The following is a 13,500-nucleotide window of genomic DNA, read 5'->3' as shown; positions in this document are numbered from 1 at the left end:
TCTCATAAGCAAAGTGGTCAACAAGGAACAAGATGATGAAACTTTTAGGTCTCTTGGGCAGCAGCCAAACCTACACCAAAAGCAGAAGTCTGTTTCCTCACATATTAGAAAGACTGAAAGGAAAGGAAAATGAGACAAATTCCTTTGGGTTTGTATCTTTACAAAATTTCTCTCACTTCCTGCTGTGCCTAAATAAGATATCCACCAAAGTGGGGGTTCATTTTTTCCTTCCTCTCAGCCTATTATTTCCTACCCTGGCAGTTACTTACCTGGAAGCTTTTGTAACATCTGTAGTGGGGATTTCCTCCCACCCACTGCTCTCCCCCAATTTGTTTTTCAAAAAGAATTTGAATATGGGACAATAAGAAATGCAAACTGTTAGGCAGATTTTGGAAAAGAAGAAAAGCACAAGGGGTCTCTAGGGACATAAATATGCTTCAATTTTCGTCAACATTGCTGAAGAATAATTCAAATCTCAGTAACATTTTGCTCTAAAAGCAGGCTCACAGGTGAGCTTTCAGCTCTGTCAGAGACAGGTGAGAGCCTCCCCACTGGCCCAAGCAGTTCCATAGACTGCACATAAATCACACAACTATTTCCAGATCTATCACAGTCTAATGTCACAGGACACCAGCACAGCAAGAGCACAAAATATTAAGAACCAGAATGATCCTACAGGTAAGAAAACAGAGAAGAATTGACTTGAAGGACATTTTCTGAAGTCACAACTCATATTTATTGTAAGAACGAAAGGTCAGTGTTCTTAAAACTTGTGACTTCCTTTCATCAGGACTTTCAAATACCCATCACACACAGGCATTCTGGCTGATCTGCCAGCACAATGTGGATGTGGTATCCCCCAAAAAAGGCAAAATTCAGACTGTTGTGAGATAATGGACTTTTCTGGAAGAGGAGGAGTATCAGTCATAGGAGTTGTGGGGGAAAAAACATGACACATTTAAGACACATGAGGAAACATAAATGAATCATGTACAACTCAGCCTTTGCAGAACTCAGCCGAAATTTATCCAGAGGGATGGAGGAAGAGGGGAAAAGGACACAAAAATACAGCCACAACAAATACTAAGCTGCAGCTCTTGGCTTAAAAATCTGACAGGGGGTGTTTGGGCATTATTTCTAACCCCTGTAGAAACTCTCTCCAGATCTGTCCAGACGACTTTTGTTTAAAGAAATTACAATAGCAGTGACAGTAGAAAAGCTAACTCCAAAATCAGAAAGTTTACAGCTTGTTTTGCAGCTCAGCATTTTCCCCCAGCTACTCCCCTGGTTTGAAGCAGTTTGAAATCAGGCTCTGATAGAAGTGATTTTGTAAATTTTTTGTAAATTTCTCAGAAAACCTTAAGGTTTACTGGAGAGGCAAGCACAGAGATGAGACAGATACGGAGACAGAGGGAACGAAGACATATGACAAGGCAGGAAAGATGGATTCATTTAGATGGGGAGCTTAGTGGGAAAGACTGGAAATGACACAGGCTGAACACGCAGAGGTAAGTCAAGGAGCCTAGAAATTAGGAGACTGATTGGAATTCTCTCCATATAAAATTTGAAATTGTCAAATTTATCTCGATGTATTTCTGACAGGAAATTCAGCGTGCATTCATATGAAGCACATAACTCACGTCTGAAGTCCTTAGGCTTGAAGGCAACTTAAAAAAAAAAAAAAGGTAACTGCAATAACATGAAAATACAGAAAACTGAGCAAAATTTGAGGCAGAGAGATTTGTTCCGTAACTTATACCGGCATTAGCAGAGCCTGAAGTGATGACTCACACTCCAAGACCAACTTATGCCCAGTTCACCTGGTTCAGTCAGCTGTTAGACAGGGTACATATGTTTTCACTGACAAATGGAAATGGGCTGTTTATCTTTTGAAAAGGCTGGCGTGCAAAGCCCACAAGGTGCTGCTCAGCCACCCCTCAGCAGAATCCAGCCAGAACTGTTTAAACACTACTTAGAGCAGGCTGGGCCAATACAAATATGAAGTGTGATTGGCAATCAAGTACCTGATCTGAGCACAGCAACAGAAAAACTGACCTGCTCAGTATTTCATCACTCCTGACATTTTGAAAATTTGCTTCCAGAACTGCAGTTTCCTTTATTTTAATTCTCACTCCCACTCCTGTTCTCACCTTTATCCAGCAGGGAAGGGGGCAACAGCTTTAAAAAGTTAGAGGAAGAGAATGGAGGGAATTTCAAGAGTTTGTGCTCGGGCTGATTGACAGACATTGCTCCATTCAGAACCACCTCCGTGACTGCCGTCTATGAAAGGGATCCATTAAGCAGCTCTCCCTGCCCTATTTGCTTGCTAAGTTGGTTTCACGATTATTCTGAGAGGGAAATAGTTCAGTGCAGACATGAACTCATTTGGATTGGTGCCCTCAAGAAAACGCAACTCCAGTGGAAATCTTAGGCATATGAGGAGCAGTAAGGCAGAAGGGAACGGAGGCCAAATTTCAGGGGGTGAATGCTGACTGTGAGCTAGATCAGAACAGCAGCGCCAGATAAGAGCTGCATTGCTCACTGCTGCATCACAAAGCCCCACATTCAGCATTACCTGCATGAGGATCCTTGCTGACTTGCACACCCAATGCAAACCTCCCAGTGAATTCTAATCCACCACTTGTACGTTCCAGCCAAAACCCTTTTTGAAGTTTGGCTTTCTGTGCTCCCAGCATTGAAAAGCAGAAAAGGATTGCCAGGAATTCTCTTATCACCAGCCCTGTCAAGTGCTACATTTCATTCAAGCCTACATAACAAAATAAAACTGGGTAGGGGAGGAAGGGATCCAAGTGTAAAATGCAGTCAGGCCAAGGAACCAACTGGCAGAAAACAGGGACTCCATCCTCTAGAAGATAAACATTATAATTTGTGCATTAATTATAGCTCATTTACCTTCCTTTTCCTATGTTTCCTCCTCCCAACTGGATTTTGAAGCAAAGGCCTGAGCCTTTATACAAACAAGCTAATGGATTCTAATGGCTCACCCTGCTGCAGTGTTATTTAATCACAGCAGCACTTCATTTTCCCTGCTGTATTCAGGGAAGAAAAAAAACCAAAGACTGCACCCACATTTAACTGTCTCATCCAAACACATCTTATTTCAGTTTTCAAATTCCATTATTTCCATTGTAGTCAAATTTTCTCATGCCTTCATCTTAGTAGACTCCTTCCCTTTAATTTAAGAAAAAATACAACAGAAATTTAAGTGTTTAACAGCATTTAAGAAAGATACAGTAAAATACAGCAGATACAGGTTGTTGCACATACTTTTTAAAGACTTTTCACCTTCTGTGTCCCAACTGTCCCCAAATCCCATTCCCATGGCACTTTTGGATGCATTCTGTTCCTTTATCTCTGTTATTTATTTCCCTTACTCTTTACTCCACACACTCCCAATTATTTGCCAAGACAATTCTTCGTCCGTGGGAGTGGACCAGACACAGCCACCAGTTCTCCTCCACGCTCGGAGCAAACAAAACTGGTCTGTCCAATTTCCCCCCCAGCACCACCCGCTCGGCCTTGGCCTCTGCCCTTTCTCCCGTCACTTCACAAGGTGGGGAAATGCTTTCTCACAGCACTTCTCCTTCCCAAGTGCCACTCAGCCTGTTTTTCCTTATTATCAGGTGTGTCCCACGCAAGAGGCCTGGTTTTGATCTCATGGTTACAGAGAAGGGTATAAATTAAATAATTAATGCTGGCACTCCACCAGTCCCACCCATTTCACTTAACATCACATGTGCACTCCACCCTATCTTACTCACACGATTTAATTCTTGGGCTCTATTCCTGCCCCTCTTTTTGCTGCAACCCTCTTGTTTGTGTTTGCTCCTTCCATGGACCTCAGCTGTTTGTTTAGTGCTCACTTGTCCCTGCCTCTCTTTCCCCTCCATGTCTCCACTCACTCCCAGCACCCTCCTTTTCATCTCTCCCTCGCTTTTTCTCTCTCCCCTTTCCCTCCCCCTGCCAAGACTCTTAACAATACATCTCTTCTTGCATCTCTCACCATCAGCATAACTTATTTTCTTTCACTTGGCCCAAACTCTTGACAAAAGTCCCTTGAATATTTAAAGAAACAGGGTGCTTAGCATGGAAGAACAGGGTAGGAAGTAACTCATGTAAAACCTGCAGCTCGTTCAGAAAGGTGTCACTTCCCATGAGGAATGACAAAGCACAAGGGTCAAACCTCACAGCACAACACCAGAGCACAGCCTGTCTTTTATCCATGCTGGGGTCAACATGGTCATCTACAGAACAAAGAGGTGAAGGACCAGAACAACTCACCTCTCCCTGAACAGATAAAGTACAATCCAGGTAATCAAAGGAGAAAGCAAGCAGGTGAAAAAGCAAAAAAGAGGTGTTGCTGTCAAGTTGTTTCAATCAAAAATTCAAAGTGCCAGCCATTTAATCCACTCCTTGCCTGCTTTCAGTAACACCAGCAGTGGTATTGTATAGGCAATTATTTCTGTACATACTGTTTGTCCCAAGGCACTTAATGTCTCCCTTGCCTTCGCCAGAGTTGTCCACCTATTACAGCATCTAACAAGTACAGCTACAACTGTGGCATTTTCTTTCATAATCTGCTACACAAGCTTAGAGAAATCTGTCAAATAAAACCCTTTGTTTCTGAACTTCTGAAATGTAGAGTGCAACTGCTCTGCAAGTCAACATGAAGCATTACCAGAAATATTTAAATCACATTTTATTTTTCAAATTCAAAAATAACCATTAGCTTTATTTAACGTTACACATCTCAGATTTAAAATATCATGCTCTATTTAAATATCCGAGTGACGACACTATACAAATAAAATGTTACACAAAATATATTTAAGAAAATGTTTTGGTCTTCAATCTGAACAATAAATAGACAGGCACTTCTACATATACAAAGAAAGCGACCACTATTTAGAGTAATTCTTATAAGCAAGATGTGGAAATAGAGAAGATCTGAGTTTCGAGAACGTGTGTAACTCTACATGAGGCTTCATGCAAACTTCAAAGTTTGGTTTGAAATTCGAAACTCTTGGGATCTGCACAATTCTAGATTCACCACCACTATACAGGAGACCCAAACCATGCTCTCAAAAAGCAATGTGCAATTTCAGTCATTTCCATCAAATCAAGCTACCTGATCACATTTAGTGCCCAAACAGAAAACAAGGATTGACCAGAGGAGCTTTCCACATAAACAACATGAGCACCAAGTCAGCTTCAGTACATAGGCTTGAGGTGGGGGCAGCCCTACCTGCCCAGCCCCCCAAAAAACCTCTTCTTCTTTTTCCTTATACGTTGAGCTCTTAGGGGGCATTTCAAGCAGAATCATGCTTTTTTTTGTAAAAAAAAAAAGCTTCATCTAATAAAAGGGTAAATCCTTCAGACACAGGTACATTTTGCACAAAGGATCGTAAGTAAAGGAAAAAATACTGTTCCAGGGTGCAAAAGGACTGAAAACTAAAAATTTAAAAAAAAAATTCTAAATTTGAAGTCTTGTAAGTGTATCGTATCTAAATGTAAAACTACATTCCTCCAATTTGTGTATTTTCAATTTACAGTGGTTTCCACACACAAACACTACTCAAGGGAAAATTAACTTCCACCATCACAATTAATGAAAGATGCACTGTGGTAGGCAATCCCTGTTTCCAGCACAGCTAATCAGTCACTGACAGCTAGTTATATCCTCAAAGTCTTTTTTAAAATTAAGACCAATATTGAAACATAACGACCACCAGGACAGTGGAAAAGTCAGGACCAAGTCTTCAAGCCATCCCTTCAAATTTTAGTATTAACCTCATTTTCAAAAGTACAGGAAAAGGTTTACAGCAAAAATTCGTTATTAAACAGAGCTTCAGGGATTCAAACTTGCAAAGTTTTTTGGACTTAAGACAGTTACGCACATTACTTTAACAATTTAAGTGTGGATCTTGCAAGCGTGTCCAAATCTTAATCATTTCTTGAGGTTTTCTACTATGCACTAACATTAAGTTTGTGTAGGAACAGATGTTATTTCTGTATTTCTCTTCGATATCAAACGTTTTGAAGCCTTTGTGTTTTTCCGGAGCAAGCCCAAGCTTCTGAAGGCACATTCCAGTATAAACATCATCAATAGGGTAGAGGAGTACCTGGTCAGATGCATTATTCAGTCTTAGTGCCAGATCACCAGAGTACAGGAACCCACCGCCTCCTGCGTACGGGGGATACGAACCTTCATAAACACTTTCTGGGATGTAGTACTTCAATTTTTTCTCTCTGTGAGGTCCAGCATCTTTGATCACGTCGCCTATAAATAAGTCTTTGGCTTTTTCCTTTGATAAGCTCTTCAAGTAATCCAGGATCTGATTGGTATTCACAAAAACATCATCATCACCCTTAAAAATAAACTGGACGTTTGCACAGCTGCTGCTGACCCACTTCAGAAACAGCACCTCTTTCAGAGTCAGATTGAAGAAAGTGTCTCTGTAGTTCCAGAGGAGAATGTCTCGGTGGGTGTCACTCTCAAATTTAATCATGTGTGAAAGGTCAGGAAAATTATCCTCTGGTGGAGTCTGGCCAAGTAAGAAGACCCTTCTGACTGTCACATCCCCTGATTTTATTTCCTTGCCCCAGGATTCCCTAATTGCTTGTCTTCTATCAAAATGGGGTATAAGTGACTTAATAGCCAGCAGCAGGAAAGGTTTCTGTTCACACTTGTTTGGCTGATCCATTAGCAATGAGTAATTTCTACATCTCAAATAGAGGAGGAAGTCTTTGAATCTGTCCGGCAAGTTTGCAAAGTCACTAACCTCTGAACGCACCAAGGGGTCAGGGTCACAGGAGCTGAGAGCACTCAGGTTAGAAACTAAGTTCTCTTCCACAGTCATATTGGAAAGCAAGGACAGGATAGGGTTGTACAGCAGCTCAAGCTTCTGTTGCTGTTTGTTCCAATAAGCTTTGTGAGGAGTGTATTTCCTCCAGAACTTGCTACGTGGTATAACAACACGGCCTTTTGCATTCTTGTCTTGACTGCCACTCTTTGAGACTTCCACAATCACATAAATAAAAATGTTTACCATCATCAGAATTCCCAGCAGCTTTAATCTTCTGCGTCCAACACTCATTTCTCATATCTAGAAATAAATTTAAAAAAAAAGATTTTTAGCTTTCTTCACAGCAAATTATTGATCTCATTAAAAATGCAAACTCCTTTCAAATGAAGACTATGCAAGTTGGTAGCCTAAAAACCAAGGTTACCTACACCCACAAAGAACCAAAAGCTAATCTCTCTAAAACATACACATATGGTTTGGGGTTTCATCAGCCAGCTGGTAAAAATGTGAAGTTTCCATTTGCGGCTTAGGAAAGTTACACAGCTTTTCATGGTGAGTCTAAATTAGCCAGCAGTTCTTGCTTCTCATTTAAATCCCCTTTAAACACTTGACTGTATAATAATTAGAATCTGAGCCCTCAGCTTGGCAAAGGCAGGCTGAGAAACCATTTTTTTTCTTGCTAGTAAGGTGAGCTGAAGGGTATAGAATAAATTGCTATACGATAAGGTCAGTTATTCTTAAATTAGGTTTCAAGCTTTTATACTTGCACTCTCACACATTCCAATTACATAAAAGGCAGAGCCAAATTTTAAAGCACACAATCAGTTTTTGACAATTTCTCTTGGCTGTTCCTTGGAAGAAAGGCTGACAAAACTTGCCAGCTGGTATTCAGATCTCGGCAGACAGAAGAGAACATGAACCTGGATTTATTTTTTCCCCTCCAACTGGAAAAAGGAATTCAAATGGTAAGTGAAAGTAGAAGTGCAATTATTACTAGGAACAAAAAAAGCCTGAAAAGAAATTTTAAAAGGAGAGGTCTCCCATATATGCAAGATTTGGAACAGTATGTGTACATCTTTGTTGTATCAAAAGTTCTGTGACCCATCTCAGTTTTCAGTGGGGGAGACAACGGCTCAATCCCTTTTTCTTCCACAGCTGTCAGAATGCAGGGTGCGCGGTACACGGAGCAACATGGAAACAGTGTGTTCCTCCAGAGCAGTGCTTACCAAACTGTTTACTAGCCCTGGGGTACATCAGTGTACAAGCTCCACAAATAATTCCGAGTTAATCAGAAGGTTACAAAGACTACATTGAAGTCACATACAGAACTCACTGTCGGAGACACTTTCATGTGCCAGGAGTATAAATGATTATGGCAAAATCAGAAAAACCTAATGAAATAAATTTGTACTGCCTGTTGAAAGCCCAGCTGTGAGCACTGCCTCAGGCCCTGAGGTCACAGAGCAACAGCAGACAGAAAGGCACACTGAGAAGTACACCTTGTTCTTGCCGCTCTGTTCTTTTTTGCAGCCATCCCCAGACACCTGAGCTAGACTGACCTTTGGTCTCTTTACAGTTTGATCAGTCTTACTTGGTTTTACTCCTCAACACATTAAAAACTACACTATTAAAAATTTAGGAAAAAGTCAGCAAGTAAATAATCAACAATCTTTTTTTCTCTTATTTGACCCACAATCGCTATTAAATCCAAAAGGGGGTGTGGGTTTTTTTTTTTCCCTGAACTGAAATCCAAAGCCACTCCTAGAAAAAACAGCCTCTCAGAAAAATCCCTGTTCTTCCTCAAGTACCATCTGCATATTTGTCTTTGTAAATGCTCAGGCCAGATCTACTTTATTTCATATTCTACTCTCAGGCAGGCATGAAGTCTCTAATTTTAAAGTCGTTTTCTCCTATGCCTCAAGGACAAAACCACACTTTGTGGTCAGTGCCATCATTTAAGCTAAACAGCTGAACTGTTAAGAAAGCATTGGTTGGTCACACAGACTTCAAAAAAAACTTGATCTTCCTCTTTCAACTGCCACTAAAACCAGATAAATATACTGTTTTTCTACACTTCTCTTTCACTAGACACACATACACTGGAGAAGGAGCAGTCCCCTGTTTTGTGCTGTTCCACAGAGCTCAGCATGCACATCAGGCCATATCTGCCCTGTCCTTCTCACTAAGCAACAAATGATGTGGTATCTGACTTATGATCCTGGGACTCCAGAGACGACAGGGGGACTGCTCCCTCCTAGGAACAGCCAACAAGCACGGGATTGTCAAGAGCTCAGCCAAAGCTTGATTTTTCGGGATATGCAGCACCACACAGCTCATCTGTCACAGCCCCCAGCTTACGAAGCTGTGAGTATTCAACACCTCTAATTCACCTGGATACTTGACCTGAGACTCTTCTGACACAATGAGACATCATTTGCAAAGACTTTGTTTCAAACACTCAACAAAATCCCTCAATCCACCATGACTGCAATCCCCTGCAGCAAATGAGACAGGGATCCTGAGCAGAAAAATCCCCATTTACTGTTAGACTTGGTAGGACTTTTCAGCAGAGAAGGTTCAAGTCTGGCGAGATGACAGTGGCTCCATCACACACAGCACAGAAAATGGTATCACCATCACAAGTAAGCACTCCCAGTCTCAACCCTGTTCCAGGCTGTGGATCCACAGGCAGCTGAACCAATCTAATCACCATTTGTGCAGGCTCAAGGTAGAACACCCAACTCTTCCACCTCCTCCAAGTCTGACAGAAGCCATGGCCTTTCACTGCAAATACTTTTCTGAGGGCAGGAGTTAGACTGTATTTTCTAAGTGGGCTGAGTACCATGTCTGCATTATGTGACTGCCAAACCCAAGCATTACGAGTCCATTTACCTACTGGGGCTGACAAAAGATAAAATAATCCCTGTTATCTGCAGGTATCACACCTACCACCCTACTGGTTCAGGACTGAACTCTCAGGAATCTGGCACAGCCAAGCTGTAGTTCAGACACTCAACAGACCTCTCTCTCTTTGCAGAGGCTGTAACTGGTGCTAAGGCAGCCTTGGATCTTCCCACATAACTTCAGTGTAGGGCCTGACATCCCTTGCAGCAGCTGTACATGCAGCACCACTTCCGACAGCGCCAGCAACAGCACGCGCAGTAGTGACACTATGCTTTGCAAATCACTGTTGTAGCTACTTAACACACCACAAGCCATATGGAGTCCTTCTAACCTCCTGTGATATGCATCAGTTGTCTTAATGGCTCAGCTCTGCTCAGTGAGTCAAGAGATTTCGGGATTGAGCAACGGCACAGTTTTGGAACGAGATGATGTTGAGAGCCCCAGGCTGTTGTAACGAGTCTGTGCTATTTCCAGCTTTAAAGAACTTGAACGCTGTTTATTTTCTGACTACGCACAGTCAAATCTCTTTTTCCCCCCTCAGAATTTTACATAAATCCACTTCTATAAAACAGTGATTAAGAAAACCTTAAGAACAGGAAAATGTTGAACAGATACTCGTGTTGCCCTTCTGCAGAAGCCTTTCTCACACAGTGGTTACCCCTGGAAACAGTCAATGTTTTTTTTCTGTGTTCTCCACGCAAGACAGCCTGAAACTGTTCCAGTTGCAGGAAAGTAACCAAGATAACACTCCACTCAAAGCATCAAAAAGTGCACTGAAATTCAGAGCATGATGTTTATTTTAAGATTAATTGTTTGCATGTACCCGCTTTGAGACATCTTTCAGCATATTACTTAGCTTTGTGAGAAATTCTAATCTTCCAGTATTTTAATACCAAAGGACATCAGTGAAACTCAGGCGTGGAATTTCAAGATCCGAGTAAATATAGCAAGACTCGGGAAGGATGTGCATATATTTTCCTAAAACATAGCCCAAGGCATAAAGAGCTGTAAAGAGTTTGAATAGATGCCAAAGTAACCTCACATTCTGTCTCCCACTAGTTACCTTCAGCACATTTTTGCTCAAAAAAAAAACCACCCAAAAGCAATACCAAAAACCTCACCAACCCCACTAAGAAATGCCCCACATCCAACAGAATCAATGGTAGAGAGGCATTTCTCCAGTAATGCTCCCCTGGTTTCCTATAATAAGGTTAGAGGGCCAGACTTGCATCTGAGCAATGTTTACTTATGTAATTGAACCTAATCTCACTCTGTCCAACCATTTTTTGAATCTCTCTATATTTTCAACTACTATAAATTATACTGGTTCCTCAATTTTTTCCCACACCAAGAACTTGGAATGACTTGCTATTCTATTACCACACAAGAGAGGAACCCTTGGAAAACACAAATTAATAATAAAAAATATTTGACATTATTTTCTCTATATACATTTGCCATACAAGCTATATGATGAACTTTCATCTGTCAGCCCTTTCCCTTCTATTTGGTCATTCTTAATACGACAGTAACAACAACAAAAAGAAATGATTCAGTACTTTAAAAAGTTAGTGGAGGATTTTTTCAGAGTTATATATCAGTGGGGCTTGGTATGAGGTGCAAGCCTCACAGTACACTCAGTTTTGCACAAAGACCATGAAGTCATCATGCAACCCACACAAGGGATGGCTCTGGAGTGCAAGAGCAAAGCAAGACTCCACTTGCAGGCTCTCTGACCTCATCCAAGTCACAACCACAAGCAAGCAGAGGAAACAAGTTCCAGCAGGGCTCTTCTCCATCATCACAAGTGACCACATTCCTGCGCCGGGTCGAGTAAACCTTCATTAGGTGAGAACACCATCCTACAAACCTGCCAGCAGACAAGCAGATCATCGCTGAAGCCAGCTCCTGTGGGTGCAGTGCAGACAGCCCCTGCAGCTACCTGGGGGATCTATGCGCACTACATTTAAATTTCCCAGACTGCTACCACCTGCACGGCAGCAGGTTTTTGTTATGCAGAGTCTTGCTTCTGGAAGATAGTTCTGGAAGATTCTGGAAGCAATCAGACAACTCACAGCATTGTCTCAAGGCGTTGCTCACAGCAGTCGTATTCCATGAAACTCCAGGAGTTAACTTGTCAAAAGCTGCTACAAATCGGTGGGGAAATCCCTACTGCATTCAAGTTTGTAAAAGCTTCATAAGAACCCAAAATTCCCTCTCTAATAGCTACTTGATTGCTGCCCCACACTACTGATGTCAGCTTTCAACTATGCTATTAAAGACCAAACAGTTCTTTCACTTACTGCTGAATGCTAAGTTCTGAGGAGCAGAATTCCAGGATCTTCACAATACTGTGTTTTCTGCCACCATTTGGACTAATTTCAGGTTTTCCCCTCCCTCTAGCTCTTTGAGTAGAAAAGAGAAGCTACCAGGATGTTGCCTTTTAAGGTGCACTATTTAAAATAACATCTAGGAAACAGAAGTTTTGTTGACTTTATATTGGTGCTTAGAAATACTGCAGCAACCCACAGAATCTGCATCGAGTTATCTTCGCATTAAGTTATCTTTACAAAGTCATTCAACAGTAAAAACTTACTTTTAACTTCTTTAAAACCACCCTCTGTGAAATTCCTGCTTGACAGAACACTTAGACAGAAGAGATACCATCGGCTCACCACTGTCTCAAACTGAATACTTCCAACCCCAAGCCAAACTGCTGAAATCCCCAAACCTTTAACCTATTTTTTCACCCATTTTTAAATAAGTCAGCTACCAGCCAATCATCAGATCATCCCAACCCTGTCTGTATTTTAAGTTATTTGCAGGTGTCCCTCACAAAAGCTCTGGGTTTGACTGAGAACATATCTAAATACAGCGCACCTACTGAATCCACTGCAAGTTAGACCTAAATATTTTCTTCTGACCTGTTAAAATTAAAACCTTGGATTGGCTGAAAGAATGTTCCGTTTCATATTTGAATTGTTTTAAGTGTTTCTATAGAAGATCCAGGCATATACAAGAAATGCCCTATGACCATTATGAAAAATATTCTGTAAACTCAGTCTCAGATTTAATGGATATTCCAATTTTTCTGCTGGTATAGACTACTTGAGTTTGGTCACGGTTTTCCACGGGGATGAACAAGCAGTGGAGCTGCACATGTACACCACACCTATGTAAGTCAATTTAAACAGTAGCAGTGTCTCAATAAATTAGTGCATCATGCTAATATTACCATTCTATACTGGCACGCCTGCAGCCAAACTAGACATCCATGAAGGTGTTCCTACCTGCTCATGAAAAAAAACCCCAAACCCAAAAGAAACAAAAAACTTGTGATGAAAAAAGTTTCACTTCTTTGTTTAACAGTTGTAGGAACTCAGAGTGCTGAGAATATTTCTCTGCCTGCTTTTAAGGGTTTTTACTCCCCCTGAACAACACTGCTTTAACCTCCAACCTTGGAAAAAATTACCAACGATCAGACAGGAACTAGAAAATACAGTGGTGTGAATTAGGTGATAGATTGCTATGTAAGATTGTCACAGGGTAAAAAATTTAGAGGTTTTGGGCTTCTCTTTGTAGCAAATAGATAAGAGTAAAAAAATACCAAAATGGAGGATTGTTGTTGTTCTCCAAACCTTCTTCTCCTTCTTCTACTACTCCATGTTCTGCAGTAAAAGTAGTTTGGAGTGATTGGATAGAGAATTCCGCAGTTCCTGCCCGTGTTTCTGAATAATTGGTAGGAAAGTGAAAATAATATACATTTTTA

At 41.1% G+C, this 13,500-nt stretch overlaps 1 protein-coding gene across 7 annotated transcripts in view; it reads right to left on the bottom strand.

Moving 5' to 3' along the window:
* Positions 1 to 4,703: 4,703 nt before the first annotated feature.
* Positions 4,704 to 13,500, bottom strand: part of B3GNT2 (UDP-GlcNAc:betaGal beta-1,3-N-acetylglucosaminyltransferase 2) — a 74,306-nt gene continuing 65,509 nt past the window's right edge. For all 7 annotated transcript variants that reach the window (XM_032103494.1, XM_032103488.1, XM_032103489.1 and 4 more), the window contains exon 2: positions 4,704 to 7,127. In XM_032103494.1, coding sequence (XP_031959385.1) covers positions 5,925 to 7,118 — 1,194 coding nt within the window. In that variant the 5' untranslated portion in view covers positions 7,119 to 7,127 and the 3' untranslated portion in view covers positions 4,704 to 5,924. The remainder of the gene's footprint in view (positions 7,128 to 13,500) is intronic.

Source organism: Corvus moneduloides, chromosome 3 (assembly GCF_009650955.1).
Source record: "Corvus moneduloides isolate bCorMon1 chromosome 3, bCorMon1.pri, whole genome shotgun sequence".
Classification (NCBI taxonomy): domain Eukaryota; kingdom Metazoa; phylum Chordata; class Aves; order Passeriformes; family Corvidae; genus Corvus; species Corvus moneduloides.
Note: the sequence above shows the minus strand (reverse complement) of the source record. Positions and strands in the feature narration are given on the sequence as shown.